The sequence below is a fragment of the Neolamprologus multifasciatus genome, chromosome 23 (genome assembly GCF_963576455.1).
Source record: "Neolamprologus multifasciatus chromosome 23, fNeoMul1.2, whole genome shotgun sequence".
Lineage (NCBI taxonomy): Eukaryota > Metazoa > Chordata > Actinopteri > Cichliformes > Cichlidae > Neolamprologus > Neolamprologus multifasciatus.
The window spans coordinates 3,719,133-3,739,971 of NC_140460.1; the positions used below are offsets into that span (position 1 = coordinate 3,719,133).

Genomic DNA, 20,839 nt, shown 5'->3' on the forward strand with positions numbered 1-20,839 from the left:
CCAGAGTGTTCTGTGATGTTTAATTTAAACACAGAGATATTACTCTATGACCAACGTACAAGAGCTTCATGTGTGCTTTTTTAAAACGACATACATAGACCGGTGCCGTCACAGTAACTTGTCCTGACGTACGGTTACTGCAGCACTGAATCTGTTATCCATCTCTTTCTCTTCCCTCAGCGCCTACTCCTTCCACGTGAGCGCTGACGGCCAGATGCAGCCCGTGCCCTTTCCCCCCGACGCCCTGCTCGGACCGGGCATCCCTCGTCACGCCCGTCAGATCCACACCCTGAGCCACGGGGAGGTGGTGTGCGCCGTCACCATCAGCACCTCGACGCGTCACGTGTACACCGGAGGGAAGGGCTGCGTCAAGGTGTGGGACATCAGCCAACCAGGAAGCAAGAGCCCCATGGCCCAGCTGGACTGTCTGGTGAGAGATAAAGGAGGACAGATAGATGGATGCTGTGCAGACCGGTTTTAAAGCCTGCTGCCCATCTCGTGTCTAGTAATGTTATTTTACTGCTGAAATTGATGTGCTTGCTTTTCACACTTTGAATGATGAATCACCTTTTCAAGATCAATCCTCCAGCATCTTTATGCTTTTGTGTAACCACATGCTTTAATTTATATCACATTGTTGAACTACCCAGAATATATCTGTCTGTATGATTTTATAGTGATGCATTTATCATTTTATGATGCTCAATCAGAACAGGGATAACTACATCCGATCCTGCAAGCTGCTCTCCGACGGTCGAACCTTGATTGTCGGAGGAGAGGCCAGCACGCTGTCAATCTGGGATCTGGCCACTCCTACTCCTCGCATCAAGGCGGAGCTGACGTCGTCCGCTCCCGCCTGCTACGCCTTGGCCATCTCGCCCGACAACAAGGTCTGCTTTTCCTGCTGCAGCGACGGCAACATCGTCGTGTGGGACCTTCACAACCAGACGCTGGTTAGGTAAGAGGAGGAGGAAGTGGCTGATTCATCGTCTTCACCGGTTTCCTGCAGTCAGATGAGGAGAGCAGATGGGAGTGGGAAATAGCCAGATTATTTTCAGGTTGGGAGACGAGAGACTGATGGAAAAGGTATGGAGTGGGATGTTGAGAAGAGAGGGAGAGTAGTATAAGGAATTGGTGTAATTTTACAATCTGCGCTGTCAGTCATGAAATAGACAGCGCCAGGAAAAACTGCACTTGGGGCACCAAAGCAACGACTTTTTTGTAAGTTTTGAGCTCAGGCTGTGCATTTATCTTCTAGCCAGAGTGACGACTTACAGTCTTCCCTCCTATCTGTCTTTAAATGGGTTTTACTGGTGGTTTCCCACATTCACGTGTGCAGCTTTCTGCTTTTGACAGTTTTTATTTAAATAAAATCTTCAGATTTTATGTTTAAATCTAAGTTCAGGGCTTTGCAGTTCTCTTCCCTTAATACCTAAATAGTGCTACATTTATAATCTAAGCCAGCGGTCCCCAAACCCCGGGCCTCGGACTGGTACCGGTCCGTGAGTCGTTTGGTACCGGGCCGCGAGAGTTGAGGCTCAGGTGTGAAATGTATAGTTTTCAGGGTTTTTATCAGTTTTCAGCGTTATTTTGTTATCGTTTTTATCGTTAACTCGGTTTTCCTGGGTCTTTTCACGTGTGTTATGAATAAATCTTCTTTTTTTCGGTACCGGTACTAGTTTTATTTTGTTGTATTTATCCGCGACACCTTAAAGGCCGGTCCGTGAAAATATTGTCGGGCATAAACCGGTCCGTGGCGTAAAAAAGGTTGGAGACCGCTGCTCTAAGCTGCTATTTACATACACCGTAGGTCCCTCTTTTTTTTTTTTATCAGTAACACTTTTTATTAGTGTTTTTTCTTTTACTGTGTTACCTGTGTAGACACTTGTCTGCACTTACGGAAGTTTTAGATGTTTAAAAGTAACACAAACACTATAAATTTGTGCTTTTAATGCTAAATGCAACTTAATTTTGCTAAATAAACATTAATAAAATCTCTGTAGCCTTGAATTCTCTCGTCTATTTGTGGTATGAAATTCTGAATAATGCAAAAAGAAATTGCTCACTTCAACAAATTGTAAAGATTAAATATTAAATGTACTTACGGGGCTGTGTACCTTAAGGCAGCGGTCTCCAACCTTTTTTGCACCACGGACCAGTTTATGCCCGACAATATTTTCATGGACCGGCCTTTAAGGTGTCGTGGATAAATACAACAAAATAAAACTAGTACCGGTACCGAAAAAAAAGAAGATTTACTCATAACACACGTGAAAAGACCAAGGAAAACTGAGTTAACAATAAAAACAATAACAAAATAACGCTGAAAACTATACATTTCACACCTGAGCCTCAACTCTCGCGGCCCGGTACCAAACGACTCACGGACCGGTACTGGTCCGAGGCCCGGGGGTTGGGGACCGCTGCCTTAAGGAACGTCTCTCTGGTTGTAGTTTAGTCTAGCTGCGTTGACTACCTTGCGTCTATCCTGCAGGCAGTTCCAGGGCCACACGGACGGAGCGAGCTGCATCGATATCTCCAACGACGGCACCAAGCTGTGGACGGGAGGGCTGGACAACACGGTCCGCTGCTGGGACCTCCGAGAGGGACGCCAGCTGCAGCAGCACGACTTCACATCACAGGTGCGCACACGAGTCTAATACACATAAACCTCATTTCCAATTGCAGATTTAAAGAACCTGCTGGTGACCAATAACACTTTACATCTGTCATCTTCCTCCCTCTTTGTCTCCAGATCTTCTCTCTGGGCTACTGTCCGACAGGCGAGTGGCTGGCTGTGGGAATGGAGAGCAGTAACGTGGAAGTTCTGCACGTCTCAAAACCTGACAAGTACCAGCTGCACCTTCACGAAAGCTGTGTTCTCTCCCTCAAGTTTGCCTACTGTGGTACGCACACACACAGACACACACAGACACACACAGACGACACGTACACACCGATTAGATTGATGGTTTGGTTACATCACACTACCTGAGGGTATCTAATCAGAGGGAAGCAGAACAAATCCTTTGCTTCTCTCATTAGAACACAGAAGCAGTCCTTTCCCTTTCGCCTCTTCTCTCTGCTTTTGCTTCGCAGCCTCTCAGGCTTCTCCATATCTCTCCTCCCCTGAGGCTTTATCTGCTGATGGCCGTGTGTGTTTTTTCCTGTAGGTAAATGGTTCGTGAGCACAGGCAAAGATAACCTCCTGAATGCATGGAGGACACCTTATGGATCCAGCATATTTCAGGTAAAACCCCAGAGTTTAATGCAAGACACGCAGCGTGATCTGATGAGAAATTTTGATCTCTGGTCTGGAAACAATTGAGGTGTCGAAGCTTTAAAAATAATACAAGCTTTTTCATTTCCCTGCTCATCTTCTTCAAATATCAGAGGGTAATTTGGGGACACAAAAGTACCTTTAAATAACAGCTGTGAATTTCTGCATTTCGATTCACTGATGATGTCGTCTCTGTCTTTTTGCTTAGTCTAAGGAGTCTTCGTCGGTTCTCAGCTGCGACATTTCACCCGACGACCAGTTCATCGTCACTGGCTCCGGGGACAAGAAAGCCACAGTCTACGAAGTTATGTACTGAACTCTGATTGGCTCCAAAAAAAAGCAAACTAATAATCAGGGGGCGGGGCCACGGCTCCCTCCTACAGCATTGACTGTACAGAGCGTTGGTGGCATGGAAAGCAAGAGACACTCAACTTGTACTTTTGTCGTTTTGGTTATGTTTGTGAAAGAAAAGAAAGCGAAGCAAAAAGAGGCAAAGTCACATCTCTGGAAAAAAGAAAAAAGCTGATTTTAATGCTCTGAGAATGCTGGTTAGTCTATAGCTGCGCAACTGTGGGATTCCTCCAAAGAACCTTTTTGTTTTTGTTTCCTTTTTTTGTCCCTTTTTTAAAAAACAAAACAAAATGAAACCTCTGTAGTGAACAAGAAATTAGGAAAAAAATATTTTTTTAGCCTTTGAATTTTACGCAAGCAGTCGGATGGCGTTGAGCGGAGGAACAAAAGACAAAGGTGCGGGACTGAGAACACGTGGGGGAGGGTTCGGAAAACCCTTAATGGAAAAATCCGGTCCATATTCTGTGCTGTGTACAAAGTCCAAGTCTGAGTCAGCTTGGCCTCGTTCGGCCCGGTCCGGTCCAGCTCTGTCCACAGCACCAAGCCGCTCCTCGGGGCAGCAGATGCACGGCAGATGGCGAGACGATGTGGCGTGAGGTTCCAGCTATTTCCTTTTGCTCCTGGTTAAGTTTAAGCAGCAACACGATTGTATCATCTCTAGTGCATACATGACAAGAACAAGGCTCGGTCCTCTGAGGTGTCCTGACTCACATTGTCTTTGTTGTTTTACTGTTTTTTTCCTCCTGTTTCTTTCAAAAGAACAAAGACGAACGTGTTCTGAGATGTTTGATAGAAACCAAAATCAGACGGAAGACTAAACTCAAACAAGTTCTCTCCAATATCGGGACACGGCATCATTGACTCGGCATTAAGTGTGTTTTTTAAATTTTTTTTATTTTAAATGTATTTGTTAGGGCACATAAAGACAGACAGGTAGTTTCACAGCTGCATCATGAACTTGAACCTTGCTATATATGGACATGTAAATAAAGTTCTCTAAAGGCAACCAAAGACGTAATCTGTGACTGTGAATTTTCTTGGAGTGTGTGTGTGTATTTGTTGGCTTTTTTGGGGGGGTTTAACCGCAAACCCAAGTCAGGCTCTCGGCAAGTCTGGCTCGGACATTTAAAATGAACCATTTGTTGAATATTTAAACCCTAACAGGCAGAAAAGCTGCTCTCAGCGCGGTGCCAGAAAGCGTCTTAGAAATATTTAGATGAAAAAAAATGAGGGATCTGAATGAGGGTGCACACTCTGTTCTAAGGGAATACGCTGTTTCTCCAGTCTGCATCTTCAGACGTGAGAAAGCGTCTTGGGATCCAAACCCACAGCATGAGCGAGCTCTGATTCACAGCTCCTTTGTGACTGGCGCTCTCAGTAAATAATGCCGTCTTACAGTTGTGTGGTTTTTTTTTCCTTTCTTTTTTTGTGCAGAGTGAGCTTGTAGTGTGATGAGACAAAGGTGATCTGCAGCACAATAAACTGTGGGATGGGTTATTATTGCAATAATGCCCAAGAGGGAGTTCTTCAGTGATTATGGGTGTCGTGGTGACTGTTCTGCCAAGACAAAGCTTTAACTGCGCGAGAAGAGAACCTGAGGAAAGAAAAACAAAACAAGTGAAGCATTTATCTCCTGTCTGGAGTGTAGGGTTGTTGGCATACTTGTGGATAATGATGCATTTAGCTTCATTTAATTTCAGTTTGAGCAGGATTAAAATGCAGGTTTTAACCCTTCAGCACCTGCGATCGCAGCACTGATTTGCCACAAAGTTATGGCTTTTGTGCGGTGCGGCAGCAAGCTAGAGCAGAACGGAAAGCGTTCAGGGGAAATGGATTTCTCACCTGCTCTGGGCTTTAGTTGTATCGCTCAGCTGACACTGCCAGACTGAATGGAGATAAATGAGAATGCGGACTGCCAATTAAACACAGCTTTGGAAGGCATTTGTTTGGTTTTGTGCTTCAAATTTAGGCCCAAAGTACTGGGATCTTTTTAAACGTCGACACATATGGAAATGTGTGCAAATGAGCCTGGGTATCTGCTTTATTTGATGCGTGCAACTTATTTAGAACCTCCAACACATCAAATGGGGTCAGCGGGCGCCAGGTTTTTAATAATGTTTTCCTGTGTATTGTCCGTGTTATGCAAAACATTGTGGCATCAATTTGTCTTTGTACTGTCACGGGTCAAACGTCATGTTTAGTGTGCGAGTGCAAAACGTTTTTCAGAAGAAAATGAATGAAGGGATGAAGAGAGAGGTTCGTCGTCAAATCAGGCAAAACTGAGGCGGAGGGAATGAATTTTCTCTCGTCAATCAGATTTTTCTTTCAGCATCCAAACATCAAGACTAAATGTCTGCTTCCATAGTGATTTTACATTTGAATCATTTGACATCAAAGGGTGTTATTGTTGTAGAAGACAGTGGACATATTCTTACACAGTGCGTCCTTTGTCCCGTCGCCCTCCCCTCACCAACAACTGGTCACAGCGATTGCCCATCCTTGAGCCCAGCTCTGCCTGAGGTTCCTTCCTGTTATAAGAGTGTTTTTCCTTCCCCCTGTCACCAAGTACTTGCTCATAGAGGTCATCTGATTGTTGGGGTATTCTCTGTATTATTTGTTGGGTCTTTACTTTACAATATAAAGAGATTTTAGGTGACTGCTGGTGTCATTTGGTGCTAGCATTCATGAACCTAAAGATAATTAAAAGCTGAATTTGAAGCTCCTGCTGGTTTTATAGTGTTTTCTTATAGAATTGATTGATGCCTTTCATTAGGTTCTGATGCAGAGTTTTAGGGAACAAAACATAAATTTTCATGTTTCCTGCATCTATGGCAGCCGCTCCATGTAGGCGGAGGAGATCCCTCAAAGTCAGTGTTGGGGAGTAACGGAATACATGTACCGCCGTTACGTATTTAAAATACAAAATATGAGTAACTGTATTCCGTTACAGTTACCGTTTAAAAAGGTGGTATTTAGAATACAGTTACTTTGTTGAAATAAATGGATTACACGGCGGTACTTTCCTGTTTCATATTGTCGCAGGTCAGGCCTGTTTGGGTTTTGTTTGACAGCTACGTTCTGTTGTTCCAGGCGGCAGCGTTACGGTTGCCATGGTTACAGGGCGACGCTCTCTCTCTGCGTGTTTCCTGGGTGAGAGAGGCCTTTTTGTTGTTGTTGTGCTAAGCTAATAGGCAGAATGCTACAGGTATAGCGCTAAAGAATGTAGCATCATAGGCAGTGTAGTCCGTGCTGCAGGGAGAATGGACTGCCATACACGTTATGTGTCTGTGAGCGCGAGGTGGGAGAAAAAGGAAAAGTACGTCATCGAGCAAAAACGGGAGCTGGAAGCATGTAAATATAATAATAACCACTGCAGCCAAGAAGAGAGCCTGACGAGCCCAGTTGTAAGTAAGCTATTAAGACTCGACTGTACACCGTGTTCGTGTTTTCCTCCAAAAACAATAAGCTCCGTTGGAGCAGCCTTTCAACGCCTCTCTCTGTCTCTCGCTAGCAAAGTTGACCCAGACAACAAAGTAAAGCTAGTTTTCGGCTACGAGCCTGACACAGAACCCACCGTATTAGCCAGAGGTCCCTTTACTACGGTTCGGAGCCGCGGACCTTCAGTAACAGTAATAAATCACAGCAATAGTACATTCATGTAGTTGTAAACAGCATGATAATATATTAAGTAATCCAAAGTATTCAGAATACGTTACTCTCATTGAGTAACGTAACGGAATACGTTTAGGGCATGTATTCTGTAATGGAATACATTTTAAAAGTAACCTTCCCAACACTGCTCAAAGTTTAAAATATATATAAAATCTCCATTATTGAATTGTGTATGCATGGGGGCAGAGAGGAGGACAGCACTATTTTGTTTATGACCACCTCTATGAATTTAATGCAATTTAATGATGTTCCGAGTCAACAACCAGAAGAACAACCAGAAAGCATTACTGGCAAGATTTGGTCCAATCATCCTCCACTTCTTTACTAGTAATGTACAATGTGTGTGAAGACCAGAGTGATGTAAAAACTTCTGCTTGGACCTGTTTGAAAGTAGAACATTTTGTATTTTCTGATTTCATTTCATGTTGATTTTTCTTTTTTTCTTTTTGTAATGGACCAATAGCTAAACACCACACTTAGCCAATGCTAACAACAAGCCAGCAGTAAGCTTGTTGTAGCAGCTCCGAGAGACTATTAAACTAACAGAGAGAATACATTTGGACTGGAGGTGCATGGATGGAGAGCCGTGCTCTGCTGGCACGTCCTCGGGCAGCGCTGCCTCTGCTGTCTGGTATGGACCTGGCTCTGTGCACCTGGCACTGTATCCCATAGTGGGCAAGAAACTGCTGCACAGGCTGCAACATGGAGGTGTGTGTGTGTGTCTGTGTGTGTGTCCCCAAAAGTTGATTCTGTTCATCTGGACGTTGCGTTCAGTGAAAACGCAACATCCAGATGAACAGAATCAACTTTTGGAGATTTGCTTACACGGGTGATTGAGCATGCATCAAGGTGTGTGTGTGTGTGTGTGTGTGTTATGGTGTTTTATCTTACAGCCACCCTTCAGTTCTGTCCTTAAATACACACGACTCATCACACCTAAGAAGATAATCTCATAATAATTTCAAGTCACAGTGGGTGGAGGCATTTTCATTTTAAAAAGTGTGTTTAACTGCTGTTGTTATCGCGTCCCCATTTCTCACTAAGGACATGGCTGTAAAAAAAAAAAAACGGTGTAAAAAGCAACAGCTACCTTGTTAAAGAAAAAAAAAAAAAGCTTAATTAACCAATCAGGTGAGGCTGTAATTATACAACTGCCAAAGTACGCCTGAGCCCTTGAATACTAATAGTACTTGAACAGTATTACTATTGAGAAGCCATTCATCCTTTTGACTTTTGCACGTTGAATTATAGCATGTTATCCACAAGCGGAGCAACTGTGTGAAGGGCCTTGGGGCAGATATTATTTTGTGGGGGGGGGCTTACTGCCATATTATACTGTAGCAACTGTAGCACTTTCTCTCTCTCTCACACACACACACACACACACACGTGGTGACAATGTTTCAACCTTTACAAGCACATAAACCACTCACCCTTCAGAATTTTGACTTTTGAGCTTTGTGTTCAGCAAAGTCATTAACAGCACTGCTCAAATGCTCAGTAATGGTGGTCATCCTCCTCATGTCTTTCATGAGCACCATGCTTTCTTTCTTTTGTTTCTTTTTCCTCCCCCTTCTTTGCTTATTCAATGCAAAGTTCCTAATCACAAAAACATATTATATTGTAAGGTAAAGACACTACAATAATACAGAGAACAATCACATGACTGGCGAGAGGAGGAAGGAAAAAAGTCCCTTTTAACAGGAAGAAACCTCAGAGGGGCAGCCATCTGCAGGAAGCACACACTGCAAGAGTTTCCAACAGCACATTAGCGTGCTGCTAACTTCAGTTGCTTTTTCCCTGGCCTTGAATCATTGTGGCAAAGATTCATTCTCACAGTGCTGCTGTGAGATTTGTAAAAGAAGTTATCTAAAGAACACTTGCGCACAAAAATACCAGCTGACTCTGTGGAAAATAAAATGTAAAGTCTGGAATATGAGTTTTAAAAACTTGGCCACCACGAAAGAGAAAGAGAGATACAGATGGGACTTCTTTAAAAGTGGTGAGCAAGACACCAGAGCACCAGAGCTGTACACAGTGCAAAATACAGGACCACTATTGCTGTTACTATATAAGGCAATTTGTGCATGGGAGAGCAGTGTTTTATGGTTTATGAAATTAATTATCATTAATTTGCATATTCCGAACACATTTTAATGACCACTAAATCACTGTGATTTTTATTTTCCAACATAATTAGTTAATACGACAAAGCCCACCTTTCAGCTTTTGGAGAAAAGACCAGGAACTTAAATATGCCCCAAAGGACTTTGGGTTAAAAACGTCATAGTGCAACAATTGCTTATTTAAAACAGTATAATGTGCTACACACTGAACTGAACTATCGATCCAGCATTGGTATTGATACTGTTGATATTTAAATCGCTCCACCCACCTCAAATATGAACCTCTTTCTACTTCTGTGCCTTGCTGTTGACTGAAGTGCCGGTGTACCAGTGTGTGATATTTTGATGTGGTTAAATTGTGCATTGAACCTTGCTCGACTGGATTTAGCACCATGTGTTTGCACCATTTGTTTGTTACCTGTATGGTGACAGTTTCTAACCTCCGCAGGCTTGTTTTGGGTCTGTTATGTTGTCAGGCAATGAACATTTGTGCTGAACTGAAACGTTAAGCGAGGACAGACCGTTTTATGCGTGTGAAGAAAATAGTCTTTGTAACCAGTGTGTAATACAGACAGCCTACTGGTAGCTTAATGATGGGAACATAAAAATTTAAATGTGCTGAATACGTTTTAAATGAAAGTGTCTGAGAAAGCGGGACCGAGTGTCAGTTTGATAGAGCATGTGATGGCCCTGTGTCTGATACTGTTTTTGCGCAATATGATAGAGTTCAGTCCAATAATTCAGGGTTATTGTCTCACTTGAGTTCCTAGAAAGAAATTACCCCACACCACCGGCAGCAATGATTAGGGTTACAACCTGCCTTTAGAGTCAGAACTCTTTTTTTCCCTTCGTGGCACAGATTCAACATTCCTCTGAGATTTTGGTCTATGTTGACACGACAGCATCACACAGCTGTTGCAGATTTGTCAGCTGCACATCCACAGTGCAAATATCTCATTCCACTAAATCCAAAAACTGCTCTATTAGATTGAGTTCTGGTGGCTGTTGAAGCCATTTGACTACAATGGCTTCCACAGAAACCCGTGTAAAAGGATTCGCTACGTGATGTGCTATTGTACTAGCACTGTGGTCATGAAGGGATGGATAGCAGCAATTCTCGGGTAAGCTGTGGTGTTTAGACAATGCTCACTTGGAACTAAAGGACTCAAAGTGTGCCAAAAAATCTCTCTCACACACTATTCCACCAGCATCCCCAACCTGAACGCCGGTACAAGGTTACACTTATCGTGTTGTTTATGCCAAGTGCTGACCTTACCATCTTAATGTTCCAGCAGAAATCAAGACTTGTGTTTTTCCAGCCTTCTGTTGTCCAATATTGGTGAGCTTGTGTGAATCATAGCCTCGGTTACCTGTTCTTAGCTGAAAGAAGTGGAACCTGGTGTGGTCTTCTGCTGCTGTAGCCCATTTGCTTCCAGGTTAGACATGTTAAGGATTCATAGATGCTCTCCTACATGTCATTGTTATAGCAAGTAGTTATTTTAGTTATTGTTACCTTCCTATCAGCTTGAAACAGTCCTGCTGCTCGCTATATCCTTTCTCGTTTTTGGACCATTCTCTGTAAACCCCAGAGATGGATGGTTGTAAAAATCCCAGTAGATCAGCAGTTTCTGAAACACTCAGCCCATCTCATCTGGCACCAACAACCTTGGCTCATTCAGAGAGACTTGAATCACCTTTTCCTCCATTCTGATGGTCGGTTTGGACTTCAGCAGACTGTCTTGCCCATGATTACATGCCTAGATGCATTTAGTTTGGTTGATCAGGCAGCAGCATTAATGAGTCGTTGAATAGATATACCTAATATAGTTGCCATGATTCGCCTCCACGGCCCACAGTGATTGTCTTTAAGACACACTGTTGTTTTACAGCGAACATAAGAAAGTGGAGATAAGTAGATGGTGTAAAGTTACATGACGAGCAGTGTTGGGAAGGTTACTTTTAAAATGTATTCCATTACAGAATACAGAATACATGCCCCAAAATGTATTCTGTAACGTATTCCGTTACGTTACTCCATGAGAGTAACTAAGGCTGGGTATCGTCACTGATTTCTAGAATCGATTCAATTTCGATTCACAAGGTCCAGAATCGATTCGATCCACGATTCGATTTAATTAGATTCGATTCACTTCGATTTGAATATGGGAAATTTTGACAGTCAGAAATATTATAATTCAGATCAGTACATTTACATATTTTTGTATCTATAAAAAGGAAGCTGACACACGCAAGACTTTATCAAAGGTGTGAGCATCACAGCAGATGCCTTTGTGTCAAAGTAGCTGAAGATAAAACACAGAAACACAGGTGATTTTTCCTGGCCTGGGATTTTATAAAAATATTCTGCAGTACATCAAAAACGAAAGAAAACCATTAATCAACATATGAACATTACCTCTGAAGTTACAGCGGTTTTATTAGAGACACGGCTAAGCCTTTTGCATTTTGCATAATTTTAAAAAGTTTAAATTTGTTCAGCATTGAACGGCAGAAATTAGGTTTTCTTTTCGGAAGTATATAAAACGGAAAGAAAAAAAAAGTCGGCCGATAGCGCTGTAAACAAAGGTAGACTTGTGCGTAACAAGCAAGCGAATAATGCAGAAAACAGTACAGAGAGAGAGGGAGAGAGAGAGAGATCATGGTAGAAGCAAAACAGTAAAAGTAAGAGTGAATACATGACGATGTTTATGTGAAGTGTAGTTTGGATCTTCTTTTGCTGCTGGTTCGGTCAATATTGTTTGGAGAGACATCAAACTAACAGCTTTACAATCAGCTCATAAAGGGCGTGAACACAAAGCGCGGACCGGGGGCTGCGCTGTGTGTTTAAGTCTTTGTGCAGAATCCGTGTTCCTGCTCTCATTTACTGTTTTAGCTGTTTGGTGGTTGTTGAAGTTTTGTGAGATTTCACCTGAGATTCTGGCATTTCGGGCAAAATAAATTTATATTAAAAAATCGATTCAGGATTTTAACGAATCGATTTTACGTAATCCAAGCCAGAATCGATTTTAATCGATAAATCGATTATAAAAACCCACCCCTAAGAGTAACGTATTCTGAATACTTTGGATTACTTAATATATTATCATGCTGTTTACAACTACATGAATGTACTATTGCTGTGATTTATTACTGTTACTGAAGGTCCGCGGCTCCGAACCGTAGTAAAGGGACCTCTGACTAATACAGGTTCGTGTCGGGCTCGTAGCTGAAAACTAGCTTTACTTTGTTGTCTGGGTCAACTTTGCTAGCGAGAGAGAGAGGCGTTGAAAGGCTGCTCCAACGGAACTTATTGTTTTTGGAGGAAAACACGAACACAGTGTACAGTCGAGTCTTAATAGCTTACTTACAACTGGGCTCGTCAGGCACTCTTCTTGGCTTCAGTGGTTATTATTATATTTACATGCTTCCAGCTCCCGTTTTTGCTCGATGACAGCTCGTACTTTTCATTTATCTCCCTCCCTCGCTCACAGACACATAACGGGTATGACAGTCCATTCTCCCTGCAGCACGGACTACACTGCCTATGATGCTACATTCTTTAGCATTCTGCCTGTTAGCTTAGCACAACAACAACAGGCGCTCTCTCACCCAGGAAACACGCAGAGAGAGAGAGAGCGGTCACCTTGTAACCATGGCAACCGTAACGCTGCAGCCTGGAACAGCAGAACGTAGCTGTCAAACAAAACCAAACAATCCTGACCCGCGACAATATGAAACAGGAAAGTACCGCCGTGTAATCCCTTTATTTCAACAAAGTAACTGTATTCTAAATACCACCTTTTTAAACGGTAACTGTAACGGAATACAGTTACTCATATTTTGCATTTTAGATACGTAACGGCGGTACATGTATTCCGTTACTCCCCAACACTGATGACGAGACCATTTCACTGCACTGCTCTCTGCTCACCTGTGATGTGTACGCATGCGGTACAGGTTCTGCAAACAGTAATGAGATTATGGTAAACAATGGAATCAGTTTCTTTGGTGGTTAAACTTGCACCTCACAGCAGTCTGGGCATGAATCTACTGGCTGACTGGGGCTTTTGTGTTTGTTCTCCCTGTGCCTGCGTGGCTTCCTCCCACAGTCCAAAGACATGCATGTTTGGTTAATGGCTGATTCAAAATTGCCTATAGGTGTGAATGTCAGTGTGAATGGTTGGCTGACTCTCTGTGTTGCCCCTGTGATGGACTAGTAATCTGTCCAGGGTCAACCTACGACAGCTGGGATAATCTCGAGCCCGAAAACTGCTAAAACGAAAGTTAATATTTGGCTCACATTAGGATTTGGCTTTCTTCTCCACAGTGCAGTCCCCTGTGTATCTAGGTAGTGCTATCCATCTTCAACAAAGCATGCTCTCACCACTGCTACTTGAGGCTGTTACAGAGACAATAGAGAGAGGAGATGCATGTTAGGGAACTTTTCGCATTGGCCTCATTTTTTTTAGCTTTCATTTCCAGAGATGTTAAAATTGATACCAAAAGCGGAGCACCCACTGCCATCCCCATAGTAAAATAATTGACACGGAAGACACAGGAAAGGATGAACACAAGTTTGGTTTATTTTTCACACATAGTATTTCTTTTACAGCACGTGGGAAAACACTTCAGGAGGGAAGACCCAGTTAAAAAAAAAGAAACAAAAAGAGGAAGTTCCTTGGCTTTTTAAAAGAGAAACTTTACATGAACTTGTAAAATGGGGGGAAAAATAAGTTTTGAACACTGTTGGAACAGAGAAGCACAAGCAGGGGGAGACGTGTTACCTACTGTTAAAGAAAAGTATCAAATACAATGTCCCAAATATTTATGCTATACCACCAAATGCATAGCCATTATACAGCATCATTTTGAGTAGATTACAAGCTTGTGTATGAGAATATCGTTTAGATTTGCCCGTGGCTGTCAGGCAGAAAGGGAAACAGGCAGGCAAAGGCATTAAACTGTACAGATTATCTCTGACTCCTGGCTGGTACGCGAGCCATCTCAGAAGTCTCTCGTAAATCTCCTATTCTGCATTAGTGCTGCAGCAAGAAGCATGGAAGAGTCCTGCTGACATTTTATACAGATGAGCTAGATTGCATACTGTCACGCTAAGATTTTCTCGTGTAAAACTGCGGCTGTGAGACCGTTCGCTGTATTTACCGAACGAAACCAGATCGATTTTGCTCTACCAGCAGTGGCGCTTTAATGCAACAAACATGCAATAAAAAGTGGAACCTCGATCGATCAATCAATGGCTAAATCTATATTTTCGTGTCGCAGCCGACGCCCGTTGTACACGGTCCACAGACTCAACAGAAACGGCTTATTACTACACAGTAAGGACTGAAAACAGACTAAAATACACGCACTACCACTTTGGAAAAAAAGGGGGATAATAAAAACAAAGAGTGGACAGAGGAGCTCTTTTTTTCTTTACACTGGATTGCTGATGTTGTACGCCCTCTGCCCATCACCGTTACCAAGGATAAAAGGTACCCTGATTTAAAAACAAAAAAAAAAAGACAAAAAAGTAGTCCCACCTGTGTTCCTCTTGATATCTGTCTCCATGTGTGAGTGCATTCCTCCCCACAATCATAGGCAACCCCAATACATAAACACATCATTACATAAGACAAGCAATCACTATTAAAAAAAAAAAATATTCAGAAATTAACGAGTAATCAAAGAAAATCTTGAAATGTGCCTTTTTAGTCTAAACATTGGTGATGCGTGTTCTACAGAAGCAGAGAGCTCCGATATACAGTTTGCCTGCCAGTTTGGAATATGATACAAGTAGGAATCAAAAGTAAGGATTATATTTAAAGAAGTAGCTTGATATTTTTCTTATTTGCTGTCATAACAAGAATTAGAAAGACTGATAGTACTCTCATGTCTGTACAATAATTACAAGGCCTGATAGCTTAGTACACAGAAACGTGAACGGGTAGCCTGACTGTCTGAAATATAAAGAAAAACTCCTTATCAGCATCTCCAATGCTCATGCGTTTATCCACAAAAAGCCAAGTAAAAGCCGTATAACGTGCTAGAATACTTGAGAATAGATTAATACTCAGTGTAGCCACAGAAGAAAAACAGGGAGAAACATCGTTTTACTAGCCTGCTATTAGTCAGGGCCACTAATACGTAAGTAAGCTTAGCCCACAAACAGAAAAGTGTTGAAAGTATTAACCTCGACTTCAGCAGCGTTTGAGCGATCTGATGCGATATATGCAGACGACGCCCTCTGTGACATTTGTGGTGCTAAATGTGAAGGTGGCCACGGTAACGCATCCAATCTGAGGAAGCACCTGGTCAAACTTTATCGATGGCACGCAAACCAAATTCACCAAAAGCACCTGTCTCCAGCTAAGGACATGTTTATGCTGCTGACGTTACGCCTGTGCTGGTTTTTAACCACTGCTTCACGAATATATTGGAGAGTCACACACAGAGAGGGAGATGTTGCAACAGTTTGAAAACATCAGGCTTTCTGGGAAAAAAACCCCTCTGATTTATGCATTTATTTTATTTTCTGAATGTTGCCATGGTAACGATACCGATGCTGCTATTGGTGCTGGATCAATACTGTCCTGACAGGATTGATATGTAGTTTCTGTCCTGTAAGTTTAGCGATTTGTGTTAAATGAACAAACAGGCACTTTGAAAAATGTCTGAACCCTTTTGTGTTGACTGTCACGTCTGTTTTATTTATAGCCTGTGCACACAACAGAAGCTGACCCAGAAATGCCGCCACATTTACATCCCAGGTCTCCGAAAACCCCAATTTTAAAATATAAGAAAGGCTGAAAGTTGTGTTTCTAACTAATTAGTGGAAAGTAAAAATCACAGTGATTTAGCTGTCATTAAAATGTGTTTGCATAGTGATGATGATTCAGCTCATAAATCACGACACGCTGCTCCCCCCTACACGGTGGTATGGAGCTGTTTGCATGCAAAGAAGCTGAACTCATGGACGATACTGATTACACTGTTTGTGACACATTGACACAAGTTATTTTCAACTATTTTTATTCTGGCTGCACTGAAACTTCAGCATGCAGTTGACAGCGGTAAGGTGTTTAAGCCAGCTAGTGTGGTGCGGAGAGTAAAATGCTCTTTTGGGCACCTGTTTTCTGTCTGTTGGCCAAGCTACATTGGAAGGCTGCTTGCGGCGAATTTACAGACATGAGAGTGGCATAAATCTTCTAATCGTAATCTCAGTGAGCAAGTGAAAATGTAAAAAAATTCTTTAAGGTGTTTAGCATCTCAGTTAATAGAAATCAATAGCTTATGAAACAAGAATTAGCCCGAGCACTTGAACACTAGCACGTAAGCAGGCAGGCAGAGACGGAGATAATGACTCTGATAAACACGTAATCTCATCTGTAAATGAAAACAGCAACTAGTTGCATAAAATTTTGAAAGGAATCGGATTAGTCGCTGCTTAGTTGGCTGCTGATGATAGCGTAAACGTGCGGTGTTAATTTGCCCCCTCGTCCGCCTTACAGTGAAGCTGGCGTGCTGCTACTTCATCTAGCTGACAGTGCCTTTAATGAGAGTGAGTGCAGCGCCCGGTGTCAGGAGAACAATCCAGAGGAATTAGAATGAACAGCTCAGCTGATGTTCTCTGTTTGTGTCTCTGGGCCCTGGGAGAATCCCATTGACTCCGCCGCTCATTAGACGCTGCCTTTGTCAGACCAAAATAAAATAGATATTAGCAGTGAGACGGGGAGCGCTGCGGTGAATGTTTAATTGGGTGCTCTATGTGTTGTGTGTGTTTCTCTCTTCATACGAGTACCTCAAGGGGGTGGAAGCGAGTGTGTGTGTGTTCTAGCCTGATGCCGCGTGTGTGTGTGTATTAGCAGGTCTATGTTTCCCGTCAGTGTATGTGGATATCTGAAGCAGCCCCCTTCCGTCTCGGAGCGTCATCATTCCCCAGCTCCTGACACCTCTCGCTGGGGAGATCGAGCTGTGGCGTCAGCCTCATTAAGGCTTCCACTGTCTGGCTAATGAATCGATTGTGTGGTATCAGTGCTCCTGGCTGGCGCTCCCACAGTGCCGCTCCGCGCCTCCTCTGGGGGCCTCCCTTCCACTGAGCTCTTAATCAGGAAACAGCCCTAATTACCCTGCCTCCCTCCTCCTCATCGTCCTCTTCCTCCCTTTCATTTCTTCCTTCCGCACTCTTTCTCTTCTCCTCATCTTTCCCTCTTTCTCCTCCAAACTTTATCTTTATGCTCCACCGCCCTTTTCCTTTGTCCTTCTTATCTTGCTGCTCCCCATTCTGCCTCTCTCTCTCTCTGCTATCATGCCTCATCCTTGGGCTAAAAGTGGAGGGGGGAGGAGGGGAGATGGCATTTGGGAGCTTCCACAGTAGCTTATATCACAGCAAAAAAAAAAAGAGAGGGGGGGGAGTGATGTTTTGGGGGTAAGAGTCAGGAGGACTCAAGACGACTGAGACGGAGGTGCTGCTGTTGCTGATGTAATGAGGATCAGGAGTGGTTGGCAGAGTGTCCCGCCCCTAAAATCTCCACCTTGTCTCTTCCCATCTCGTCCCGGCCCTCAGTACACCACCTCGTACACCGTGGCCTTCTTGTCCCCAGAGCCTGTTACTATGTACTTGTCGTCTGGGGAGACGTCACAGCTCAGCACTGATGAAGACTCCTTGGACTGGGAGTGTTCGAGAGATGGGGGGCGGGGGGGGGGTGAGAGAGAAAGCAAGAGGGATGTGATGATAAATGGATGAAGACAGATGGAGAGAAAGGAACACAAAGAGATGTTAGAAAAGATGTGACTCATCATTTAATACTCAATCATACAAGACATATTTGCATTTCAAAACAGTCGGCAATTATTTCCAAACAGACAACTCCGCAGCTCCGGGATGCTGACTCATTCGTCTGCTCCAGTGTGAGACACTGCCACATTAACTCCGGGTTTTAAGCAGCATAAGCCTGGTAGCCTCAACTGGAAAAATGCACAATCCTTCCCTTTTATTCGCTCTCTTTTCCCCCCTGTATCCCAAAGCCAGACCTGGGCACCTGGCTTTAGATGATCTAAAGCTACTTCTAAACCCCACCTTCCCTTTCACCTCCCCCCCCCCCCCTACTGTTCCATCATCATTTATCTTCCTCCCTTTCCTCCCAGACTCTCCTCCTCCTCCACACCACCGCTCTCTATCCTCTTAGGCTCCCCTTTCACTCAGGCCCCAGCTCTCGTGTCGACTCCTCCTCTCCCTCTCTAAACTTCTCTGCCCTCTCCTTTCCTCGCTACAAGCTCAGCGGGGCTGTCAATCATCAGGGCACTGGTGAGAGGCCATTTCACACAGGAATCCTCAAACTATAACAAGATAGCAGGAGGGGAGGAGGGAGGGAGGGGGGGCAGTGACAGGTTAAAGGATGAGTTTGAAGATGAGAAAAGTAAAGAAGACATTGAATTCAAAATCCTGCTCCTCACATACAAGGTCTTAAATAATCAGGCCCCATCTTATCTTAATGACCTTGTAGTACCATATCACCCTATTAGAGCACTTCGCTCTCGCTCTGCAGGCCTACTTGTTGTTCCTAGAGTATTTAAAAGTAGAATGGGAGGGAGAGCCTTCAGTTTTCAGGCCCCTCTTCTGTGGAACCAGCTTCCAGTTTGGATTCGGGAGACAGACACTATCTCTACTTTTAAGATTAGGCTTAAAACCTTCCTTTTTGCTAAAGCATATAGTTAGGGCTGGACCAGGTGACCCTGAATCCTCCCTTAGTTATGCTGCAATAGATGTAGGCTGCCGGGGGATTCCCATGATGCATTGAGTTTTTCCTTTCCAGTCACCTTTCTCACTCACTATGTATTAACAGACCTCTCTGCGTTGAATCATATCTGTTATTAACCTCTGTCTCTCTTCCACAGCATGTCTTTATCCTGTCTTCCTTCTCTCACCCCAACCAATCACAGCAGATGGCCCCGCCCCTCCCTGAGCCTGGTTCTGTTGGAGGTTTCTTCCTGTTAAAAGGGAGTTTTTCCTTCCCACTGTCGCCAAAGTGCTTGCTCATAGGGGGTCATATGATTGTTGGGTTTTTCTCTGTATCTATGAAGCGCCTTGAGGCGACTTTTGTTGTGATTTGGCGCTATATAAATAAAATTGAATTGAATTGAATTGAATTGAAAAACCCAGAGAAACTTAAAACTCTGATTCTCTACATTCTGATTTACTTTTTGGATGTCTGTGATTTTTGTCTTTTTCACATTGTCTGCTTTCTGGAAAAAAGAGTCACGGGGTTTATTTGATTCATCTTTTAGCCTAAAATGTTCGGTAACATTTAAGAGACACTAGTTTACTGCTAAAAAGAAGCTGAGGATGTGCTTACGAAGTGAACAAGCTAAAAATAAGTATCAACATTTAAAAACTTGTATATATGTGATTGAATGTGTGAAGCTGCATGCTACCATGTGACGTGAACATGGTGGCGTGTACCTGGCAGCACAGATTTTCAGCTAATGTGCCATTTAACTGTCATATTTAAAATTTATAGCAGGGAGAATGAACATTTATAAAAAGCAACATTTCAGAATGATAACACAGCTTGTTTTGTTGAGCCAATACCGCTGAAAGGATGAGAGAACGTTTGGCATTTCGGTGTGAAAAACAGCTCAATAGAAGCTGACAAAAGGACGAGGGGAAACCTTCGTGGTGTGAATACCGGCTGGACAGTGAAACAAGTGGATGTCTGTGTTCTCCCTGTGCACCGCAAATAGTCGCTTCTCTAAACTCACTGATTTAAGAGAACAAGTTTTGCACTGCACAAAAGTCACCCTCATTAAACTTTCTCAACTCGAGACTCATCGGACTCTTCCATCTGTTTTCTTTCCGTCTGCGTATGTTGATTGGATCGTACTCTTTATGACCTTTGTCCTTTTCCAGTTTCCCTCGAGAGAAAGCAAACAAAGAGAGTGATGCCACACACCGGCTAAAGGACGCGAATGAAAGCGAGCATGAGGAGAAAGAGGGGGAAACAGGAAATAGAATAAAGGAAGGCGATGAAAGCAAAGGACGGTAATAAAAAGGACAAGGTCAAAGAAGAAAGTAGATCCAGGCAGATTTGGAGGAAAAGATAAAAATGAGCAGAGGGAGGGAGGACGACAACAAACGGAGAGGAAAAATAAGACGAGAGCGAAACGGCGCTTTGAAAAGAGGCGAGGAGGACAGCGATGAAGAGGAGCGAGAGAGAGAGAGAGCAGCTCTGTTTAACACAGTGACAGGAGGGAGCTGTTTGGCAGGAGGAACATTTGGCATTTGGATAACAAAGCAAGATAGCCAGTATTCTCCTTTCAGTCCACGGGGAAAGACGGGAGCCGCCAACCCTGCTGCCCACTGTAGCTTACAGAAATATGACAACCACACTGTTTTACACACACGCACACA

General features: G+C 43.3%; 2 protein-coding genes across 12 annotated transcripts in view; one reads left to right on the plus strand and one right to left on the minus strand.

Annotated features, from left to right (window-relative positions):
- tle2a (TLE family member 2, transcriptional corepressor a) overlaps nt 1-4,642 on the plus strand; it is a 40,803-nt gene extending 36,161 nt beyond the window's left edge. For all 7 annotated transcript variants that reach the window (XM_085152385.1, XM_085152386.1, XM_085152388.1 and 4 more), the window contains 6 exons: nt 181-430; nt 711-958; nt 2,495-2,642; nt 2,756-2,906; nt 3,174-3,250; nt 3,489-4,642. In XM_085152385.1, coding sequence (XP_085008511.1) covers nt 181-430; nt 711-958; nt 2,495-2,642; nt 2,756-2,906; nt 3,174-3,250; nt 3,489-3,596 — 982 coding nt within the window. In that variant the 3' untranslated portion in view covers nt 3,597-4,642. The remainder of the gene's footprint in view (nt 1-180; nt 431-710; nt 959-2,494; nt 2,643-2,755; nt 2,907-3,173; nt 3,251-3,488) is intronic.
- Nucleotides 4,643-13,988: 9,346 nt separating this feature from the next.
- Nucleotides 13,989-20,839, minus strand: part of tle2b (TLE family member 2, transcriptional corepressor b) — a 100,170-nt gene continuing 93,319 nt past the window's right edge. For all 5 annotated transcript variants that reach the window (XM_085152397.1, XM_085152395.1, XM_085152396.1 and 2 more), the window contains one exon: nt 13,989-18,099. In XM_085152397.1, coding sequence (XP_085008523.1) covers nt 17,992-18,099 — 108 coding nt within the window. In that variant the 3' untranslated portion in view covers nt 13,989-17,991. The remainder of the gene's footprint in view (nt 18,100-20,839) is intronic.